The following is a 23,151-nucleotide window of genomic DNA, read 5'->3' on the forward strand; positions in this document are numbered from 1 at the left end:
TGGTCGGAACGGACAGAGTGCGCGCGAGGAGATGAAACCGTCGAGCCGCGTTTCGCACCGAGAGTGACGCGCACAGACACGATACGGAAAAACTGAAGCGGTTTGAGGAACAGCCCTGACTGCGAGGTTTCGTTTTTTGTACGAGTTTTTGACTCTAACGAGACATACTTTTCTTTGCTTGCGCAATCCAGTCGCGTCCTCTCCACGCTGATACGCGCGATGCCCACAGATTACGCGTAATTTGTGATTTCGTGAACTCAATTTTGAGAAATTTCAGGCGTTTCCAGTAGTCTATACCTTTATAATTCGTTTGAAGCTTAATAAGTTATTTGTTTCGGTTTAAGGTAAGTTGTTCCTCTACTGAAACTTTGACAGGGATTGCAAAATGCAAGTGCATTTTACAATCATCATTTAATCACTACTTATTGTTGTACTTTTATAAATAAAATGAAAAAGTTAACGCTTGTTCACAGCAATCCATCGTCAAATACGAGTAATACAATATCATATGTATTTTGGTATGTTTAGTTCGTTTTTATATATTTTGATTCTACTCTAGTTTGCATTGTTTACATTTGTGTATATTTATGCAATGTTTTGTTTATTTCTGTGATTTATTTGACGCTAAATATAATTCAATAAATGTCACATTTTTCGCATTAACTGTTTATTTTTTATTTATCTTTACATGAATTACCCTACATAGATGATTCTCTACTAATATTATATTTACATTTTATCAAATTAATATTTGAATTCATTTTTTTGTCTTATTCGAGTCTCATAGATCAATTGGACATTTTCACATTTATTATTTCTGTTTATTTATAATTTATACATTAATCATATTTTATAAATTATTTTTAATTTCTATGTTTTTTATTTATATTTATCTACATATTTATTTATATGTGTATTCATTTTTTGTGCGTTATTTATTTGCTTTGCATCTTTGACCCAGTTTTAAACCCCTCTCTATTCAGTTCTGTAGGCCTTTGGGTTGTCAGGATTAGGACAGAGGCCAAAAGAAGTGCATTACAACAGAACTCTTCACACACCCTTGGGTGACATCCCTTCACATGAATACAGATTAGACTCCGTACAAATGTTGTCAAGTGCAAAATTGTACGGCTAAAGATCTGTTTGCCCCTATAAACCCGTCTGTAGGGGAATGTTGCTGCGTAAAGACTCTTTGTCCCATGCAGAGTAAATATTTCCTCTCCTGCTGTACTAATATCAAGGGTGTCTCGAGAAAAAAACGTATGCTCAAAAAGGTTGTGTATAAAAAGCATACACAGTTTTATTAAGGAGTGTAAAACATGTCAGTCGACTTTGAAGATTAAAGATGATCACTAAATATAATCTGATGTTATTTCTGTGTTTCTCCTTTAGATTAAGCCTGATGCCACGTGCGGCTGTGAAAATCAACTCATGAAAAACATCATCTCATGCAGTATTTTTCAATGGCTGGATAAGTGTCACATGCTCAACTGAGCGATGCTGTGCATCTTACTTTCCCAAGATGGCCAAATGTGAGCTAATCGAACTACAGGACTTGACTCCAGATGACCGTATTGAGTTAGCGCCCCCTACTGGTCTTCCTCCCATTTCGGGGCACACTCTGGAGAGATGGGGCACGGAGAAGGCGGTACGTATGGTGGGGGAGCGAGTGCACTTGGAAGACCCCGATTGGTTGACGGGTACACCCGGACGGGGACACGACTTCCAACCAAGCAGTCAGACGCAGCTCAGCTGGTGCGACCTCTGCGGGGAGTTCATATGGGGCCTGTACAAACAGAGCCTTTGCTGCACACGTGAGTCTCAACTGTGTGTATTGACACATAAGTTATAACTGTGACCGATATACGGAAACCAGCGTTTCCACATGCATGACGTATGTCCTACACTGTGTAAAGTGTTTGAAAAAGGATGTTTATACAGGCTGATGGAGCGTTTACAATGTGTGTGTGTTTATTTTTATGTTGGATTGTGTTTGGGCGTGTTGTAAATATTGTTGAGGAGAATTTTAAATTGCGTCACAAATCAATAAACAACAGCATTAGTTTATTTATGGAAAATGATTCACTGTCCAATTGAGTCGTGTGGTTCAAAACCTGTATATGACTCTTTCTAAAGAAGATATTTTAAGAAATGTCTCAATGGTAGTCAATGGGGGTCAGTGTTGTTTGGTTACCAACATTCTTCGAAATATCTTCTTTTGTGTTTTGCAGAAGAAAGAAAATCACACAGGTTTAAAATGACATGAGGCTGATTAAATGATAACAGAAGTGTGCATTTTTGGGTAAACCAAAAGGCACTGAGAAGAACTTTCAATACTCCTAGGAACAAAAGTGAGGATATGAAACCTCATGGTTTTGGTTTTGTCTCATCAGATTGTCAATACACCTGTCACTACCGCTGTCAACCCTTCATTCGACTGGACTGCACCTTGACCTCTGACCTCATCTGCGACCAATCAAACTACTGCGAGGACACCATTGAGACGGACACGAATGTGGTGAGAAAACGATCACAGTGTTTGTTTGTGTGTGTTTGTGATGTTACAGAGTCATACATTTCTTAAACCAAATGTGTGTGTGTCTCTGTGTGTATTATGTGTGCGCATATATTAAAGTTAAATCTTAATTATTTTTTACGCCCTGTCGTCTGTTGCTGGGGGAAGTTTTGTAATTTAGCACTCCATATGTCACCATGGCTCATTTTATTGCCGGCCTCCACACGCTGTGCCACGAGCAATTTACGACAGCGCCGGTGGAGGAGAGGTTGCCTAGCAACTGCACTTACAAAGCATCTGCTGGCTTTTTAACATGTAAACAATAAGTACATGTGCGCTGTAGACTTAACGGTTTAATATCAGTACTTTTTTTTCTAGATTTTTAAAGATATTTTAAACTTATAAGAGACATGATTTAATTCTCGTGTTTGTGTTGTGTATATTTGATTTATATGGAATAATTCAGGGCAATAATCACAGTGACACTCTTTGTCTACACACAGATTCTCTATTGATTTTATGTAAGCGAGTCTTTCTTGAGTAATCATGTGAAAGTGATACGGGAGGGAGGGGATGACAGCTGGGTGAATTAACTAATCAGCTCTGAAAGTCAATGGTGCTTCACAATGAACCTTTTACCTAATAACAAATGTGCAAATTATTTTAAAATCTCATTTGGCTCGTTCTCTACTTGTAATCCTTTTGAATACAAGCAACACTTTACCCAGCTGCACACTTTACAGAGGCAGTGAGCCTTACGAGCCCCTAATTCTATTTTAGGCACCGTGGTTGATGTGTGTGTTTTAGTATTTTTCGTAGATAATTGATGATCTGTTTTGAGTCTGTGACGTGTTAGTGTGCGTGTCAATGCCTGTGAATTGTTTTTAAACATGATGTTATATAACATGAATAAAATGTTACAATGAATAAAAATAATAACAACATTAATAATTAAAATAACAATAATAAATACTTCAATAATTACTGTATATCTTTTTTTATTATTTTCTGTATTTTAATTATTTGTCGTATTTTATCCTTTTATGTCATTTTCTGAAAAGCAATTTATTATAAAACAATAGTCAAATGATACAGTGTCAGTTAATCAAAATTAACAATAACAACATTAATAATAATAATAATAATAATAACATTAAGAATAATAAATACTTCAATAATTACTGAATAACTTTTTTGTAATATATTTTATACTTTAATTATTTGTCATATTTTACCCTTGCATTTTTTAAAAAGCGATCTATTATAAAACAGGAATAAAATGTTAAAAATAATAATAATATATTGAATAATATTATTTTGAACGTTTTAATTCGTTGTCATAATTTATGCCCAAAGTAAAAAATTATTATAAAACAAAAATAAATCTTAAAATGGATAACAACATCAACACATTATAATAATAATTATAGTTTAATTTTATTTTTAACTATTTTAATGTCATATTTTATTCCAAAAGCGTTTATAAAAAGCAATCTATATGCCAATTTCATTAGGGAGGGGGAGAGGTCCGTTTTGAATGGAGGGAGGAGCCTCGCAGTAACTTCAATTCAGGGGGCGGAGTAAACGGAAGGGTGGGGTTTCAAGTCACGCCTAACGGTTACATCCTGATTGCACGAGGTCGGTCAGACAAGCCACATCATCCACATCATCAACAGCCTCAGACACATCCGCCCGATTTGTTCCCGGTGTGATATTCTTTCGGCGCGATAATGACGGACTGCGAGTGGTTCGACATGACGTGGGGCAGCGGCGCGAGCAGCGGATACTGCAGCCAGAGCGACTCCGAGCACGAGTTCGAGCAGTTCTACACCGCGCGCACGTCACTCAGAAAGACCAAAAAACGCAAAGATAAAGTAAGACAAGTGTTGATATATTAGCAAAACTCATTCTGAAGTATGTTAAGTTGAGTTGTGTTGTAGTTTGGAGGGACTCTGGCGTTCTTTGTACGAGATTAACGAGAGAAGTACAATTAACGGAAATCGAGTGTTACTTTCGGTTCGGGTTTCGAAAAGCGCGTGCGCGTAACTGCGCATGCGCGAGTTTTCAAACGACGCATTTCCATTTCTAAGATTCAGAAATAATATTTGTATTTTTTACAGTTTTAAATATTTGTTTCATGAATTCAACAATGATTTGCAGTTTTTATTCAAGTTTGTATTAGAGTTAATTAAACAGACCGGTGTAGGAAGTGTGTTTGTGTGGGGGGTAATGGGGGGGGGGGGGGGGGCTATGAATGACAGTGATGAGGTCATGCTGAGCATCATTTAGTCTGATTAACCGAGCAAAGGAGCCCTACAGCCTTGTTATGGTGTATTCTAAGTATACACTTTCCGTATACTTAGAAAACTGTATCTATATTACGTGTATTGAATAAATAAACAGATAATGTAGTTAATAAAATGTTTTAAGTGTTCAACTCTAGTAGTCTTTAGAGCGCTACTCACAATACATATTGTTTCAGGGCAGCTTCACAGAGAATAGTGTTTTACAACTCCATCCCCCAATCCCCCCCACCCCCAGTTAGTAAGACAATGACAATAATGCAAGCAATTCCCAAAATGTGCAAGAAGATCGGGAAGAAGCTTTAAGAAGAACCATGGCAATTGGGGGGTGAAACTTTTCAGCACATTTTGAAGTTAATATAAATCTTGTATCGGTCGTGAGGGTGACGATACTTCTGAGAAATTCCAAAGCCTGCATCTTAGTGTGCGTGTATGAGTGTGTTTGAAACATTGTGTGTGTGTGTGTTCCCAGTTCCTGTCTGTTTTTTATGAGGGAAGGTTTCCTGTGGCCTCTGTCTGGATGAGCTGAGGTTAAAGGCATCCAGCTGTAACTAAAAGTGTATCTGAAGATTCTTGCTGCGGTTGAAATCCTGTACTTGGCAACTAGCTGTTACTATTATTAAAAGTAACTTAACAATAACAAAATCAGCTTGTTAAGTACTGGGTTCACCCAAAAATGTAAATTCTGTCATCTTTTACTCGCCCTAAAGTAATTTCTTGCCTGTATAAATTACTTTGTTCTGTTGAACACGGAGAAAGATATTTGGAAGAATGTTTTTGGAAGAAAGTTTCACTTCTGGGACATCATTGACTACCATAGTTGGATAAATAAAATGGTAGTCAAAGGTGCCCCACAACTGTTTGTTTTCCTAAATTCCTCAAAATATTGTAATTTTGTGTTCAATAGACCAAATAAATGTATATAGGTTTTAAACAAGTGAGAGTAAATTATGACTTCTTCTTTAGAATCACCCCATTTGAGTCTCTAAACAAGGTTTATTGTGACCCCCTAGTGGTCATATGTTGTATAACACACATCTCTCTGTCCTACAGGATGAACAAGTGGACTGGAGGAAGCAGGAACTCTCCAGCAGCGAAATACAGCAGAAGGTGAAGGAATACAACGCTCAGGTCAACAGTAACCTCTTCATGGTTTTGGTAAGTATCAGTTTAAAATATAAATTTTTTGTGGGTGTTTTTTTTAATGTGTTTTAATATTTTGCTGTTTTTTTTTCAGAACCGTGATAGTTCGTACACTGGCTTTATTAAGGTCCAGTTTAAGCTGGCCCGGCCCGTGTCCGTCCCGCCCCCACGGAGCGTATCCTCGTCTTCTCAGGACGGCGGCTGTCGGGAGGACAAAGCACTGAAGCATCGCACATCGTTTTACCTGCCCAGAGATACAGTCAAACACCTGCACATCAGCTCCAAAACCAGGGCCAGAGACGTGATAGAAGCCCTGCTGAAGAAGTTCACCGTGGTGGACAACCCGGCCAAGTACTCGCTGTTTGAACGCAGCGAGCGACAAAATCAAGGTGTGATGTTTTAACATTTGTCTATTTTTATGGACGTTTTTGTGTGTTATTCCATATTTTTTACAAATGATTTCTTGAATACGTTTGTAGTGTATCTGAGGAAGCTATCAGATGATGCAAAACCACTTTTTCTGCGTCTGTGCGCCGGACCCAACGAGAAAGCCCTCAGTCTGGTTCTTAAAGAGAATGAAACGGGGGAAGTTAATGTAAGTTTAAAACATGCTGATGGCAAACAAATCCGAAGTTATTGATTCTTTTCTGCACGATCGTGTTGACATTCTTGTCCCTTCTTGCAGTGGGACGCATTCAGCTTTCCCGAACTGCAGAACTTCCTGCGCATACTGCAGAGAGAGGAAGAGGACTACGTGCGGCAGATTGTGAAGCGCTACGCTCTGGCGCGAGAAAAGATGAAAGACGCCATGAAGAACCTTGGCACGCCGGGCTGAAACGTACATGGCCTGCTGTTCTTACCTTGAAAAAGGAAACATACATGCTCATCCTAGAGCGGTTTGAGTACAAAGAGTGTGTGAAGTACCCCTCAGTCCACTGGGACATGACAGGGCTGGGAAATGCAGTGCGAGTGTGACTGTTGTGCGTATGAGGATCGTATGCAGACTTTACACTGAAAGAAATACTGGTGTCGTAGCTGGACTCAGTGGAATGGCTGCTGTGGTGGAGTGACGTCTTTACTGTTTGATAGTGGTGAATGAAACAATGCAGAGTTCTCTTACAGAGTATTTTGAGAGGAATATAAATGAAGTATTTTATTGTATTAAATGATTGAGTCGACAGTATAAGATGTAGTGACAATTATAGTATATAATTCATGTCATCAGAAATGTAATATCATTGTATACATATTTGATGCTATTTTCTTGGAATGATAAATAAAAATTATAAGATTCTCCTCAATGATGTGTTTTGTTTTGTTATAAATGATACTGTACATCGCTTACAAAGTATTTTTATGACAACAGGTAGAAGATTCACTTTACGTTCAGTGGTTATAGTAGGTATTTGTAAATAGTCTGATATGTAATCATAAATAAAAATAAAAAGAGTCGTAAAATGAAAGCAATGATCAGAATGTCGGTTAGTGTGCAGATTAACACAACTGTTTAAATTGCATTATATTTCTGAGTTATTTTTGACATTTGAGCTGTTTACATTAAAAAACTTAAAACATATGAAGACACATTTAATGACAAGTACATATCAAGAATATATCTACTAATTTCAAACGACTCGAACCAGTATTAGAAATTCATTGGTTAAAAGTCTGTATCGAATTAGTAAAAAACGACTTTTATTCTATCTTTGCTCCGCTCGCGGATGCAGTAACGTGTGTTTCCGGTTCCTGTACTGCTCAGCGTATGTGCATTAACTGTGTGCTCTGTGACGGCTCGTTTTTTATTTTAAATATTCAATAAATCTCAGCAAACCGGCTTTAATCCGCATTATTTCTGCTGCTTCGCTTTATTAAATATCAAGAGTCTGTATGTAAGTAAATGTCATTATTATAAACAGCGTAAATATTGTGTTTTAAACAGATAGAGAAGGACATTATACTACTGTTAGCCGCAATAGCATAAAGCTTCATGAATAATAAAAGTAAAATAACTATTATTATTTAACTTTATTTGGATACTGACACATCATTTAAGATTTATTCATAAAATGGTGTCTTACGGTTTTATTTAGAGTAATGCAATCTGTCTTATTTAAAGATGCTACATGCTAATGCTAAAATTCTGAGATAACGTTGCGTGATATATGACGTATGTCAAATTAATAATATCTGTGTATGTAAAGGAAAATTTTACAGATATCTATTAATCACAATGTTTTTTTAGTGATATTTAGAGTAAAAACAATACATTCATGATATAATCAGTCATGACCTTAGAACGTCACTTTTTACCAATAAAAGTCCAATAACAGCCGGTTTTTCCTCCATCAGAGCTGTAGGTACATCACACAACACCATTTAACAATGAAAGTCCAACAACAGGTTGTTTTTATCTTCCTCAAGAGCTGCAGGTCCATTGAAACCAGTGACCCGGACAGGAGGAGAATGTTCTCTGGTCCATGATGGGCGGCAGCGGATCTAAAGGAAGAGGTTACTGGCCGTTCTCTGGTTCTGGTGGTGGAGATGAACCTGCTACTGACGGGCAGGAGCAGAGCCTGGCGAGGGTCCGAAGCATCAGAAACGCGACCCCTTTCGTGTTAACTAGAAGGAGGTAAATGTAACCACATCGTTCGCCATGTGACTGACAGTTAGACTGTCAGAGGGGTAATGACACTGTGATGTTTGCAAATAACTGTATGATTGATTGAAATCATTCTTTGGTTTCAGTTAGTTTTTATTTTTGCAGATTTGCCGGTTGATTCTAGTCACACTAACATGCACAACTTTACACCTGACTGCTCTTATTTTGTATTTATTTTGCATAGCTCTTTGTACTACGATGAGGACGGCGATCTCGCCCACGAGTTCTACGAGGAAACGGTAGTGACGAAAAACGGCAGAAGGAAAGCCAAACTAAAACGAATCCACAAGAATCTCATACCTCAGGTACAACATTTCCCAACAAACATTCTATAAACGTTTCCTTAAATAACGTGACACTTCTAAGTTGCTCTTTGAAATCTTCTCTGTAGGGAATCATCAAGTTGGATCACCCTTGCATCCACGTCGATTTTCCGGTCGTCATCTGTGAGGTTTGACACCGTCGGATGTCATTGATCCTGCAAAAATTCCGTCCTCCTCCAATTTCCTTCCAACTGCTGAATCCTGGACACGCTTGCTGTGTAGCGTCCCCTTGTGGCAGGGAGGGCTCGATGCGTGTTGTGTGGAATCTCAGCCGACAGACCGTGAGATACTCCGGCTGTCTGCCCGTGAAGAGGCCACGGATGTCCTGACTCTATTTGATTTTCTTGTAACCCGCCACATGTACGACTATTACGGGCTGTTCGGCCGAGACACAGATATGGTTTCTGTATGAGTGTATGCTTGTTTGTTTGAATTGATATATACGGTCATAGAAGTAGAGAATATAGGAGCACATCATGAAAGGACCCAGGAAGAGAAACAAATGTGAACTTTGAAACTTTTTGGATTTTGATGTGGCTGAGAAAGTTCTTTATAGATTTTGTAAGCTCTTCTAGAAGCCCCAGGAAAGATCAGTTTATATATGAATGCTTTAATGGACAGGCATTGTTGATGCTTTACAGGTTGCCGGGATGCTGTTCCTATAGATAACGCATTTAGGTTTAGTACATATAAACGTACGGCCTGAAATTTTGCATGTAGTTCCTACAATCAGATTTTTCAGCCATTAGAAGAAAATCAAAAGCTGTTTACTATGCTGTGATTTGTTGTGTGCTGACAGGATGATGGAATCGCTGCTGCTCCTTGATTGGATGGTCGGGGAGCTGATCGACACAGTGGTGCCAATCACTGCGAGAAGCCCCGGCCCTCACTGTAATGGGAGTTTTTATTTATTATAGCTGAAATAGACAGATGGCATTAAAGAAAATATCACTTTGAAATGCATATCAAACTGTGTTCGTCTCCTGATTTAAATATCGTTGATCTCAAAATTATAAATCATTATTACACTTTTAACATCCAACATCTCCTTTCACGTACTGTCAAACCCTGTTTTGTGTTCTCTTTGTGGAAAGTGCCAGGGACATTTGTTCAGAAATGAGATCAGTTTTTGGACTTTGAAGGTTCTTGTTATTCTCACATCTGTTGAGCATTTTGTTGATTTCATATACCCTGCAGGGAAACAAACCAATACTTCTGTCTCTCTTCTATGATCAGTTTAATTACGTTCCATCCCAACTCAAATCCTACAAAGCTCTCCTTATCAGTCGCTGTCTGCCCCACCCTGCTATAGAGTGTGTATTTCCTAAAGTCCTCCAGGTGAACTTTATTGTTCTTCACAAGCCTGAACTTTGCCTTCCTAACTCAATTTTTCTCCCACAAACACATGGTTATCAGTCTACCGTAGGAATCTTTTATCAGAGTGTGGTCCTGTTTGTCACGCTTATGGGAAGAAACCCATTATCATGTGTACTGAACTCATCCTGTGCCGGATGTGTATGATTGATCCTTCCACTCACGTGGCTTGATGAGGAGTAGGCTTTTGCTACTCTTAGCTTGGTACCTTCACTGTAAAAAAATATTTTACATATAATATACTTTTTTTATTAAATTTTAATGAATAAACAAAGTGAAAACGACACAATTGTAATTAAGAGAGCTAGAAAACACAGTATTGGTAAGAATAGTGTTTTTTTTTTGTCTATGTGTGAACGTAACCGACAGCATTAAGTCATGCATAGCCCTACATATTAAACTTCTAATCATATGTAGATGCTTTATACAGTATTTAAATCACACACATCGGGCATTTTCATTAAAATATTTCAAACACTGTTGCTACTAAAGAGATAAAGTGAGATAAATATACACATACACTGTTTGATAGAGTGTATGTGTATGTGTATCGCAATGAAATCTGATGTGTGTCAGATTTACAACAGCGGTGAAGAGTTGACATTAAATCAGCAGCATCACTTCTCGTGAAGAACTACAAATCACAGGATTCAGATATAGCAAACATTCAACAAATCCATAGACTTTTATAAATGCCACACTCATCAGAAGCTCATCATAAAGCGAAAATGTAATGTTGTACGGGAGGATGATAAATGTGTAACACAACAGCATGTTGAGGCTGATGTTGAGTCATGTCATGGTGTCAGACTTTTGACATTCAGCGCTGTGATAATAGCCTAACAAATGTGTCGTCAGATTTAATCTGTAAAGAATCATGTTTCACAAACAGAAATTCATGTGTGAATGATGTTTACACATGCTTCATGTCAAGTTGATGAAAGCTCATCAGTAGGCTTTTTTTATCTTTTGATCAGATAGATAGATAGATAGATAGATAGATAGATAGATAGATAGATAGATAGATAGATAGATAGATAGATAGATAGATAGTTAGATAGATAGATAGATAGATAGATATCTGAGTCTGAATGAGCTCAGGAAACGTCACTTAAAAAAAAAAAAGATTCTGTCACTTAATGACCTTAAATCTCTTATCCCATAATCTCTAATCCCTTAAACATCATTATCCATTGTGCATGCACATGAAACAACGCAAAAAAACCACATTAACATCAATATCAAGATTTCCGAAAGAATACGTGTGAACAAGCTGAAATGCAGTCGCAATTATGAAAGTGACGAAAAAGGTTGCATGTTTCTGAGACACGACATAATTTCTGTGAATTAAGATGTACAGCCATGAAGCATTAATACCCCAGAACTGGAGGAAGGATGACTCTTTATTAAATATAAAGTAGTTCCTTTTAGTTCATGTGCCCATTTGTGAGGAATATGAGCCTTTATTACTATGAATAAAACAAAACTCGCTTTATAACTTATAGGGAGGCTTTACATATTTAGAGCTGATAAATCGAGATAATGTCATCTTTAATCTTTCTAGAAATGGCCAGGATGGGCGTGGACCTGTGATGTAACTGTTCACCCATGTGGTTCAAAGTGGAACAGATAACATGTGCATAATGAACAAACACTGACGGAAATATTCCAAGGAAATGAACAACCACATTTTTGAAGTTTTCACAATGTAAATAGAGGAAGATGGTCTGATGAATACTTGAAACCTCAGGCCCATAGTCATATATTTCAAACATTTACTGTCAATAAATGCTCTCCGAATGTCCCTTAATCCATACATTTAACTCAACTTGATTATTTTTTTGTCCTTGGGTCCTCTATGAATTGACGCACATAAGCCCGATTCCTGCTGCACCAGGACTACACTTCCTGACAGAATACATGACCTTTTCTTCCCTCAGAAGCGCTTCGTGAGCTGATCAGGGAAATCACACGGCCTCTGGAGAGGAACATGCTGATGTCCAGTTCAACAGGAAAGAGTAGTTTGCATCCTCTCCATTCTGACACCGGAAACGCGAAATATCCGTCTGTGATTGTAGATCAAGAGCTGCCCAAAACTGACTATGGACTACAAGTACATAAAACTTGAACTTTGCACAATAATGAAGCTTTTGAACTTCATTATATGATCTCAGAATTTTGGATCAAATATTCCTGCAGATTCGTTATAGTAATCAGACACCGTATTTTTCTGTCGGGTTTAAATAAAGCTTCAATAATTTATTGCTGAGCACAACTTTTCAAAGAGCTGAGCTTTTATTCTGTGCTTTCCCACGCGCTTCTGACTCAGCAAAGGGTTCATATGTTTACACCCTTCAAACGTGACGATGGCTCCATTCAAGCCGAGAAGGTCAGACATCCATCTTCCGACACCACTGATGTCATTGTTGAAACAACAATTTCAAAACAACATGTTTACATTTTATGAGAAATACAAAGTAGCTAGCTCATGGGAAACACATGCTCAGTGTTCGGGGTCGTCTCCAGGGCTTCGCTATGTAATTGATAGGCTGTTTTAGGGTTTTCATAGTTTGTTGATATAAGCTTTCTAAGGTGTCATGAGTGTTTAAGGACATTGCAGTTTATGAAGTGCAGCAAACAAATTATATTATAAGAATGTTTTGTTAACATTTAAATTACGTTTTCAAATTAACATTATGTATGTTTCATAAACAATGTTAGAAAAACATTTTAAAGTAACATCTTGTAATTTTTTGAGGATGTTTAGCAAAACATGTTGTAGATTAACATATTTTTTTAGGAAATTGTAAGAACACGTTTTGAAAATTTGAAGAAGACGTTTAGAGAAAGTTATATTGTGGACTTCACAGCTTTCTCTCTTGACATATTTGTCCATAACTCAAAGTCAGACATGAGATTCTTTCATATCGCCCTGGCAACCAGAACCAGGGGCTGCCTTGGGTCTTCTGCAGGGGCTGGTCTGAGATCAGTCCAAACAACTCAAATCCAATTCTTAATCACAGCATCGGCAGATGAAAAGACGGAAGTCTGGCAGTCCGCCAGGGGCTGGTGAAGGCTTGGTAATGGGCAGGAATGTGTAGGAGGTACAGAGGTGTGGTCTCTCCAAGATAGAAACAGACGTTCGGAGCAACTGTGCATTCAGTGATACGCGAGCTGAAGCAGGTGGATACCTGCTTATAGAAAGAACAGAGAGCGAGAACGCCTGGAGAGAGACAGACCTTCAGTACGGTGAGTAAGAACTTTTATACTTTTAACTGACAGTTAGCTGTATATTTAAAAAAGGTTTTTCGAATTAAAATATTAGGGTTTGTTGGATAGTTAAAATCGATTGTGTAGATTGTGCGTTTGAGGAATACAAATTTATTATAATAAAAAACTGTAAATCTATTTTTTAACAAATGGATTTAATACAAAATATGTGTTACATTTTTTTTGTCCTGATCACACACCTATTCTTTCCTCGATGAAATGCCAAAGATCGCTCGAAGAGAATGTTTATGTCTGTCTTTTTCTTTCAATGAAAGTGAATAGGGACTGGAGCCACTATGCTTCAAAAAGAACAAAGTACCTAGAAATACCACTAAATCGTGTATGAGACCGTATTTTAACTTTTAAAGAAGATTGTTTTCACTCATAATTGTGTTCATGTGCACATTCTTGACATCTATGATTTCTGAATAATATAACAAAGTCTACCGAAACTGGTGGAACTACGTAGGGGTTTCTGGTACTTCATGTAACGTTTTGGAGCTCAACGATGACTTTCATTGTTTGGAAATGTCAGAACGTTCCGAAAAGAAAAGAAATCCACACAAAAAAGAGAGAAAGTACCCGATGACCGAATTTTGGGTGCACTGTCCCTTTAAGCGGGACAGATGTGTGAGAATGAATTCAAACATCTGCAAACAAACACCTGTCAAAGTCACATGGTAGATTTTCACACATCTATGACGATAATTAGTGGCAAAAAATGTCTCGCAGCTGTTCCGTCTGCCCTTGTGTTCATAAGAGGCTGTAAGTTCTTTGTTAGCTCTTAAAATCCTTTATTAGTACAAGATGTGGTCAGGATGGAGGTCTTCCGCCCGGGGCGAAACTCCAAGAATGTCTCTCTCCTGCTGTGGAGTGGACAGAAGCAAACATTCCCCATTTTCTGGACAAGTCGACTCAAAATACGCATACACGCATGTATTTTAAAGTCTTCATTGTTGGCTACTTGAGGTTAGGCTGAACAGATATTCAAGAGATTTGGGGGTTTTCATGATGTCTGCCCTTCAAAGGCAACATCAAAGTTAACCCCTTTGGTCCGCATCTGTGGGTGGTTTCCCTCTGAATACCCCCCCCCGCAACCTTCCCACTCCCATTATAGCAATGACCGCAACCGATCATTACATCACTGTATCACATGGACGGCCTCTTTATTTTCTGTAGGCGTTCTAAAGGGATTCATAGTTTGGGCCTGAATAAGCTTTTGTTCTGGCCATTGACAAATGCAGTTTCAACACATTAGCATCTTTAAAGAACAAGTGGGGTAATCTGTTACCCACAGAGTGCACTTTTAAAGTAACAGAGCGCATAAAAATGAAACTTCGGTCATTTATTAATTTAGCTTAAAAGTGTAAAGTCGTGAAAAGAGTCCACTCGGTGGGTTCATCGAGTTTCACTCACAGGTGACTCGTGAGTTTTATGAGTCTACATACAGGATGGACTTTAGTGCCACAGGAAACATCTCTGCCCTGCCTTAAACTGACTTCCTGTCACTTAAAGGTTTATGTCAACCTTCCCGGCTTCAGCAGTTTTGTTATGTAATGTCATTTTTGGCTCCCTGAAATGTTTCCATTCCGAGTTTAAAAACACAATGTTCTGAAACTGAGTTATACAAGATCATTTCACTGGCTCGAATGTTTTAGTTTTTATTCAAATCTGTTTCTTAGTGTATATAATATTTTATATCAATACACAAAACCCTGCTTAAAAAACAATGACACATTCTAATGGTTTCTTGTCCAAGTATCATTATGAACCATCGGCTGTTTACCATTAAAACCATTATAAAATCCCTTCATCTAGTGTGTTCAGGTCTTTTTAGGGATTTAATGGTGTTTAATTGGTTCCCATCTGCTATATAACAGCCCCCTAATAGAATCCAAAACATTCCCACAAGAGACCATTAGAGTTTCCATTAAACCAATACAACTCCCATTATGGCCTTTAAACCATTTGCATTTCTCCGGAGATTTCTATGTTTTTCTTTTTTATCACGTTGAGTATCTGATGTATAAAAGGTTTTGAATGAATAATATAAAAAACTAAATTATTAGTAGTATGTACAGTCGTACTTTAGTACTTGTTGCAAGATCTTTACTGTTGGTTCCGCCCTCTTGTGATGTGGCGATGAATAAAGACAGAAGAGGAAGGAGAAAATGCAGAACTCTATAAAAATCATCTGTTTCTCAGCAAGTTCCTCAAACAGTGAAACGTGATATTTGTTTGACGTCTCTTCAATCCTTCAGCGGCTCGACAGAAACGCTTCTTCGTCCCCGGCGGAGTTGCGCGGGCGAAACCAAATCACGGAATGGGGGTGACCGAGGGGACAGATTTACCCACAATCTGCTTTAAAATCATATAGAAACAACTAAAATAAACTATGATGAACTAAATGTTAATAATTAAGTACAATAGTATAATTGTAGAGGCGAGATGTTTAAACAATCAATTTAATGATTTAACGGTTTAATAGTACACGCTTCCCCTCAACGATGTTCAATCGTCCGAGGGCCGAAGTCTCCACACGTTTAATCATCCAGTCAGATGATCCAGCTGTTGTATCAGACCGGTTCACGCGCTCGGGGCGATTGTAAGGACTTTCAAGCAATGCTAATGTTAACTTAGCGTTAAAGTAGCCCGAGTTTGATCGCAGTTATGAGGTATGAGGCATCAAATAAACAGATAGACGGATGGATAGATGAACTCTACGCGGTTTAATTTTGGCGAGTGATCGGACGGATCACCGGCGTGCTGAACGGATTCAGTCTGATCTATGCAGGTCAGTGTGTTCTTTAAAAAGTGGTTACGATTAACGTTAAGTTGTGTAACTTTTTTAAGTTTAAAGAGGAAGCGCTTTTGTAACGTGAAACAATTCGGCAGCATAACAACATATCGGAACAGAATGTAACAGTATAAGAAGAATACTATGATGTACTATTGGACAATATAGTGTGGTTTACCATAGTACACTGTGGTGTCTTATAGATCTTATAGATACTATAGCGTATATCGGAACAGATTGTAACAGTATAAGAAGAATACTATGGGAAAATGTAGTGTTTACCATAGTACACTGTGGTGTCTTATAGATCTTATAGATACTACAGCGTATATCGGAACAGAATGTAACAGTATAAGAAGAATACTATGATGTACTATTGGACAATATAGTGTTGTTTACCATAGGACACTGTGGTGTCTTATAGATCTTATAGATACTACAGCGTATATCGGAACAGAATGTAACAGTATAAGAAGAATACTATGATGTACTATGGGACAACATAGTGTTGTTTACCATAGTACACTGTGGTGCGTATAGATCTTATAGATGCTATAGCGTATATCGGAACATAATGTAACAGTATAAGAAGAATACTATAATGTACTATGGGACAATATAGTGTTGTTTACCATAGTACACTGTGGTGTCTTATAGATCTTATAGATACTATAGCGTTTTGAACTTATAGTTAAATATTACTATAGCATACTATAGTAGGCTATTTATTAAAGTTAACAGTTTACTGAATACTGTACTATAGAATACTATATATAATACTGTAGAATGCTATAGTATACTACAATTTAATACAGTCTACTACTATAGTTTATTAAATACTTTAGGTTACTACTGTAATTATCACAGTTTATAAGTGTATTTATGTATACTATAGAATACTACATTTAATAGTATATAATCCTGTCGTTTTTATACAATATAACTTATAAAATAACATATTTTACTGCGTACTACAATTATAGTTAAATATACATGATACTATACTACAGTATTTATCGCAGTTTATCAGTAAATATTATAGTTGTAGGCTATTTATTACAGTTTACTGATAAAATTAAGATGATGACATACAACTGTATTTATCGCAGTTTATCAGTGCACTTATACTGCGAAATACTTTATATAATACTATAGAATGCTATAGTTTTTATACTTTATGTATGTATTAAAGTTTAATTCATAGTTTTGTGACTGTAACCACCAGTCTGTTATTGTATCAGTTTATTGTAGTGCAATGTTTTATTTAATCGTGTATCATCCTCAAAAATGATGGTAACACACACAACTTTAACATAACTGTAAACCTCTAATAGGTGTTTTGCAAAAAAAACATTGCGTTGTTCCACCTCTCAGATTTTACAGATGTTCATAAGCTGTTTTGTGTTTCAGGTCTGAGATGGATAACGTCATACGTCCCTCCAGGGGGGCACGACCTCAACCAATTTCCTGGCTGCAGGTTTTGTTTTTGATGCACGTCTGGACCTGTTTACAAGCTCAGGTATTGAAAACCACTCGATGGCCACTGTATTCGGGCAAGCCTCTGCTGTTGGCTTGGAACGCCCCCACTGAAGACTGCAGACCTCGCCACAATATCAACTTCCAGCTCAACCAGTTTCAGATCGTGGCATCTCCGAACGAGGGGTTTACCGGGCAAAATCTCACCATCTTCTATAAGGACCGTTTGGGCTTGTACCCTTATTACAAAGCGGATGGCACTGCAGTCAACGGCGGGCTTCCGCAGGTCGCCAGCATTATGCAGCATGTACAAAAAATGCCGGATGGCGTCAAAAAATACATCAAGGACTCCAAAGGCCTCGCCGTGATTGACTGGGAGGAGTGGCGGCCCCTCTGGATACGTAACTGGGGCTCTAAAGTAATTTACCGTGACAACTCTCAACGCTTAGTTTCCGAGAAAAACCCAACATGGCTCCAGGATCAGGTGACCAAAGTGGCCCAGCAGGAGTTCGAGCTCTCGGCCAGTAAATTCATGTTGGACACTCTCAGGGAGGCCAAGAGACTGCGGCCCCATCAGCTCTGGGGGTACTATCTATTTCCTGACTGCTACAACCACAATTACCAAACCAACCTGACAAATTACATGGGACACTGTCCAGATGTGGAGGTAAAGAGAAACAATGAGCTCAAGTGGCTCTGGATGGAGAGCACAGCTCTCTATCCGTCTATATACATGGGGAAGATGCTGAAGGACAAGGTGTCCGGAAAGCAATTCGTACGGAACCGGGTCAAAGAGGGAATGAGACTGGCGTCTGTTGGGGACGGTGCGGCCAGGCCCGTGTTTGTCTACACGCGGCCCACTTACGGAAGCCCCACTCCTCCTAGTAACCCCTCTGAAGTTCTGCTGCTGTCAGAGGTGAGGGTTTTATGAATAAATTCAGTCATTTATTTACCATCATGTGTTTTGAAACCTGTATGACTCTTTCTTCTCTAGAACACAAAAGAAGATATTTTGAGAAATGTCTCGGAGTATTTGTGTTCATATAGGGGAAATCAGTGGGAATCAATGTTGTTTGGTGACCAGTATTTTTCAAAATATCTTCTTTTGTGCTCTGCAGATCGAACAAATTTTGGGGTGAACTGTCCCCTTAAAAAACTGGTGTAAAAGTGTTTTAAAGCACCTGATGTGCAGATGCAGAATTATTCAAGACGATAGCTAAAAAAAGTATTCATAAAATCGCAATAAAAGATTTTTATTTGTTGACTAAAAAAGTTATTCCCTCTTAAGGGGATACAGAGATGACTTAAAGTACATGTCCATCTGCCTAGAATTAACCTAAGGGTACAGTTTTTTTGGCACATAATTCACTCCTTTGCAGGATTTAAAAGTACAACCTTTTGGTCTCTGGCCCAGATCTTTAACCCTTGCATCAACATATTTGTGAGGCAGATTGCAAAAAAACATTAAGTAACATTAAAACATTTAGGCAATTTAAGACTAGATCAGACCCACATATATATGTTTGATGGTCTGTTGGCTCCTGAAGTCCTTTGGAGGAATCCCAGCTTGTCCAGAGATAATCCCATTTCAGGAGCCGAGTGTCATGGGTTTTTTTTTCTTGCCGTAGCGCATAGAACTCGATGGGACATAGGTGCAAAGAATTTCAGCAGAGCGATAAATTTCATGGCTTGTCCTAAATATAGCACACATGCAGGGTCGTCTCTGCTTTCCAGACACAAAGATTCAGCTGTGTTCCTTGGTTCCCTCTGGTCTTTGAGACGCATGCCACAATGCATTCAACAGCTCAGATAACATACCGTCCCCTGAAGTTTAGTACAACAAAAATATGATGCTTAAAATATGTGTTTAGTGTCTCAACTTACCGAGCAGAGAAGACAAAGCCTGCTATAAAGTTCATTTGAGATGTGCGATGTATATATTTGACATCTTGATCTTTTGACCTCAAATTGTGTCTGAACTTTTATTTTACCTTGTGTTGCGCTTAAGGTGTTGGGTTCCTCAGACGCGTGTGAAGCGTCCGTTTTCTACTGCCCGATATAAAATATAAGCCAACCAAAGAGAAATCCAAACATGGGGTTTAATACCACACTTTCCAAATTTCTCTACGACAGGTCACAAACCAGCAAAATAGAAAACGGAGCCTAGAGAAATGCCACCGTTCTACTACAATAAACACTGCGATTTCTTGAGTTATTATACAAAATTTACCCTCTAAGCTGCTAATGGAGGTCAGCACTGAAATTTCTCGTAAACCTAAAAAATAAACTGCTGTAAAAGCTTGACAGTAATTACGGTTCAGGTGATTGAAGCCAAACATGTTTTACGACGCTCTGTCGTACGTTTACGACGCCACCCTGCTGAAGTCGAACAAATCATAACATCACGGCAATATTTTGTTAGTTATTTAATGAACTGAAAACTGACATGAATACTGTTGAAAGTAAACATAACAGAAAGCTTTGTTCATTCAATGACCTAGGTTACTTTTTTTAGAACCTTCAAACAAGTTCGAAACCGATACAATTTCTAAGGTAATAGGACTTTTATCAAAGTCTTGAAATTTTTCTTTTCAGTTTGTTATAAACTATAAACTCTGACGCTTGGATCCCTAAAATATGTTTGTTGAGATTTTAACTGGTCTGTAAATAATAAATTAATGTTTCAATTGTGAAGGAACGCTTGGAAACGTTTGTTTTGTCTAGAGTAGAGTGACGTTACCTTCTGGATAGTTTAAACAAGAACAAATAAATGATTGTGAGTAATGTCATCAAAGCAGAAAGACAAAGTGTGTGGTCACAATGGAAAATTGAGCTCTTTGTCGTCAATTACAAGTGACGCTCGTTGTGTCACTCTTCACAAATATACAAACGGTAGACTGTTAAACAAACACGCACGCAGACGTTCTGTTCACAAATACTTTCTTAATAAGGTTTGTGCTATGAGATTCGATGATTCAGAGGGATTATTTGCAACACCACAATGTTCCATTTTATAAAGAAACTTATGCGAGGAACTGGATTTAATATAAAGGGATAGATGAGCTACTATCTAAAACACATGTTTGGCTTCCTAACATGGGGCAGATCATAATTTTGGTGTAATAAGTTCAACTCACTTATTTCTGTCTCTCCCCTTTGTAGATGGATTTGGTGTCTTCTATCGGCGAGAGTGTGGCATTGGGTGTCGCCGGCGTTATCTTTTGGGGTGATTCCACGTATGCCAGCAGTCGTGTAAGTTCCACGTGTTTATTTTAAAAGTGGTAGACCGATTTTGGTCGAGATCAGAGTGGTTAATATGAGATTTTATTATAAATATGAAACTGCCAGCTAGCTCTAGTTGTTTATTTTGATTGGGCGAGGGTTGATATCTCATAGCAGCTTTGGAATTTTTCTTGTTTATCACTCTACGTCTACGCTAATTCGATTCTGATTTGGCTTCTTTTGTGGCTTTTTTCACTGGCAGAGTTAAAAAAATTGTGGCCAAGGTTTTGCCTCAAATGACAGCCATGTTTTATCATTTTTTGTTCTTAGAAATAACAGTTTGAAAATTAATAAAATAAAGAAAATAAATTGTAAGTAAAGCCAAGTAAAGCATTGCCCAAGATATTATTTTTTAACGTCGTTAAGCCACGCTTTTGCAAAATTCTAAATATTGTGATTGGTTCTTCCTCTTGTTCCCTCCAGGAAAGCTGTTATACACTTAACGAATACCTGCGAGGGCCGCTGGGTCAGTACCTCCTCAACGTCACAACGGCCGCAGAGCAGTGCAGCCGGGAACTCTGCAACTTTCGCGGACGCTGTCTTCGCAAACAACAGGACACGGACACGTACCTCCATCTGAGCCCGAGCACCCACAGCATAGTGCGCCAGGGGAACGATCTGAAAGTCTCAGGGCAGATGGACACAGAAGAGCGCAACCGCTTACGAAAAGAGTTCCAGTGTCAGTGTTACAATGGGTACGTGGGGGAGAACTGTGGCCAGAGTGAAATGAGAAACAGGGCGATGGTGTTTAGGACCACCTATGTGCAGATTCTTCTTCTACCGCTGGTACTGTTGGGGTTCCTACAGTGAGGTGCGGAGAACTACTATGAGGATACACCTGACCTTCTCTTCGGTAAATGGGCTAGGTCCCCAGGAGACGGAAGACTTTTGTTAGTATTTGGAGAAGTGGAAAAGCCAAATCCACAAAAGCGGTCTGACAACATGTTGGACACTATTTGCAGAATAGCGATGGCTTTGTAGGGTTGACCCCCTGCTGTATGCGAGGGTGAACAACAAAGGGAAGGAATTCTTCTGTTTGTTATTGATGTAAGAATGACACGCTATCTGTGTTCACGTGCCTTTTTTATATAAATGATGTGCTGAACTATAGATCTGGAAGTCTGTCATCCAAGGCCTTTTTATAACTTGTTTAAGGCCGTGACCTTCTTTTGTGCTGCCAAACAATTTTGTTATCGTGACACTGCTGCCTCATCTAAGTTTGTTGGGTGTGTTTCACATTATCTGTTAAGAACGTAAAGATGTCTGAGTCATGTTTGTATATTCATTTAACTGTAATTGGTGCAGATGTTTTGCTACAATATGCGTCGTTTTCATGAACACGTTTTTGACCTACTTCATCAGATTCATACTTTGACCGCTGCTGGATGGTGAGAAATTATTTGCTTAACTTGCTCATGTAAATATCAAGTCAGTATATCGCAGATTTCTTTGTCTTGATGCCTTTAATTTCTCTTTTTCTATCTACATTTGCGGGATAAACTGGTTATATATCATGTTTATATATATCCAGAACTAAGTTGGAATGAAATGTCAGATCTGTTTTCGTCGTGCGGTCCTCAGAAACATGATCCTGTGTTGTTTGAAATGTTGGAAGAACCATGTGACCATAAAACTGTGTTTGTTTGGTTTCGTTGTGGTGCCTCTTTATCCAGATTCGGTTCACGAAACCTCTTTAAGACTAAAGTAAACCAAAAACCCTAATGCCGACTAGTTAATTCTTCATTTTTTTACAAAGCTTGATGCCAAATTCAGGCTTTACTTTCCAGATAGTCTTGTATAACATGAAGTATACAAGAGCTTTTACATCCAGAATGAGTCCATCAGGTGTTTGAGAGTTTAGTATTATTCTGAAATTGTCTGTTTATATTTTTGCAATAAATCTGATAAGATTTAAGACCGTGGATTCCTTGTTTGAATTTCCCTTAACTTCTGATATATCTTCACAACCACTTTCTGTTATAGATCTGAGTAATACTAGAAGCGTGTGT

At 38.2% G+C, this 23,151-nt stretch overlaps 3 protein-coding genes across 8 annotated transcripts; all 3 read left to right on the plus strand.

The window, feature by feature from the left end:
• On the plus strand, positions 1-7,262 carry rassf1 (Ras association domain family member 1). 5 transcript variants are annotated; one of them, XM_056758156.1, is made up of 7 exons: positions 1-344; positions 984-1,814; positions 2,394-2,518; positions 5,872-5,976; positions 6,056-6,350; positions 6,441-6,556; positions 6,647-7,262. In XM_056758156.1, the coding sequence occupies exons 2-7, from the start codon at positions 1,523-1,525 to the stop codon at positions 6,794-6,796; spliced, it is 1,083 nt and encodes a 360-aa protein (XP_056614134.1). In that variant the 5' UTR covers positions 1-344; positions 984-1,522; the 3' UTR covers positions 6,797-7,262. The 5 variants fall into 5 exon arrangements, with proteins under 5 accessions (XP_056614134.1, XP_056614133.1, XP_056614135.1 ...); XM_056758155.1 differs by having other exon boundaries at positions 1,393-1,814; XM_056758157.1 differs by lacking the exon at positions 1-344 and having other exon boundaries at positions 795-1,274; positions 1,393-1,814.
• Positions 7,263-7,709: 447 nt separating this feature from the next.
• tusc2b (tumor suppressor 2, mitochondrial calcium regulator b) lies at positions 7,710-9,906 on the plus strand. Its single transcript, XM_056759049.1, has 4 exons — positions 7,710-7,850; positions 8,383-8,590; positions 8,805-8,925; positions 9,012-9,906. The coding sequence occupies exons 2-4, from the start codon at positions 8,439-8,441 to the stop codon at positions 9,075-9,077; spliced, it is 339 nt and encodes a 112-aa protein (XP_056615027.1). The 5' UTR covers positions 7,710-7,850; positions 8,383-8,438; the 3' UTR covers positions 9,078-9,906.
• A 3,515-nt stretch (positions 9,907-13,421) lies between these two features.
• hyal2b (hyaluronidase 2b) lies at positions 13,422-23,057 on the plus strand. Of its 2 annotated transcripts, none has more exons than XM_056759600.1 (4): positions 13,422-13,566; positions 17,795-18,776; positions 21,023-21,112; positions 21,566-23,057. In XM_056759600.1, the coding sequence occupies exons 2-4, from the start codon at positions 17,802-17,804 to the stop codon at positions 21,950-21,952; spliced, it is 1,452 nt and encodes a 483-aa protein (XP_056615578.1). In that variant the 5' UTR covers positions 13,422-13,566; positions 17,795-17,801; the 3' UTR covers positions 21,953-23,057. The 2 variants fall into 2 exon arrangements, with proteins under 2 accessions (XP_056615578.1, XP_056615579.1); XM_056759601.1 differs by lacking the exon at positions 13,422-13,566 and adding an exon at positions 16,071-16,381.
• The last annotated feature ends 94 nt before the right edge of the window (positions 23,058-23,151 follow it).

Source organism: Triplophysa dalaica, chromosome 10 (genome assembly GCF_015846415.1).
Source record: "Triplophysa dalaica isolate WHDGS20190420 chromosome 10, ASM1584641v1, whole genome shotgun sequence".
In the NCBI taxonomy this organism is placed as follows: domain Eukaryota; kingdom Metazoa; phylum Chordata; class Actinopteri; order Cypriniformes; family Nemacheilidae; genus Triplophysa; species Triplophysa dalaica.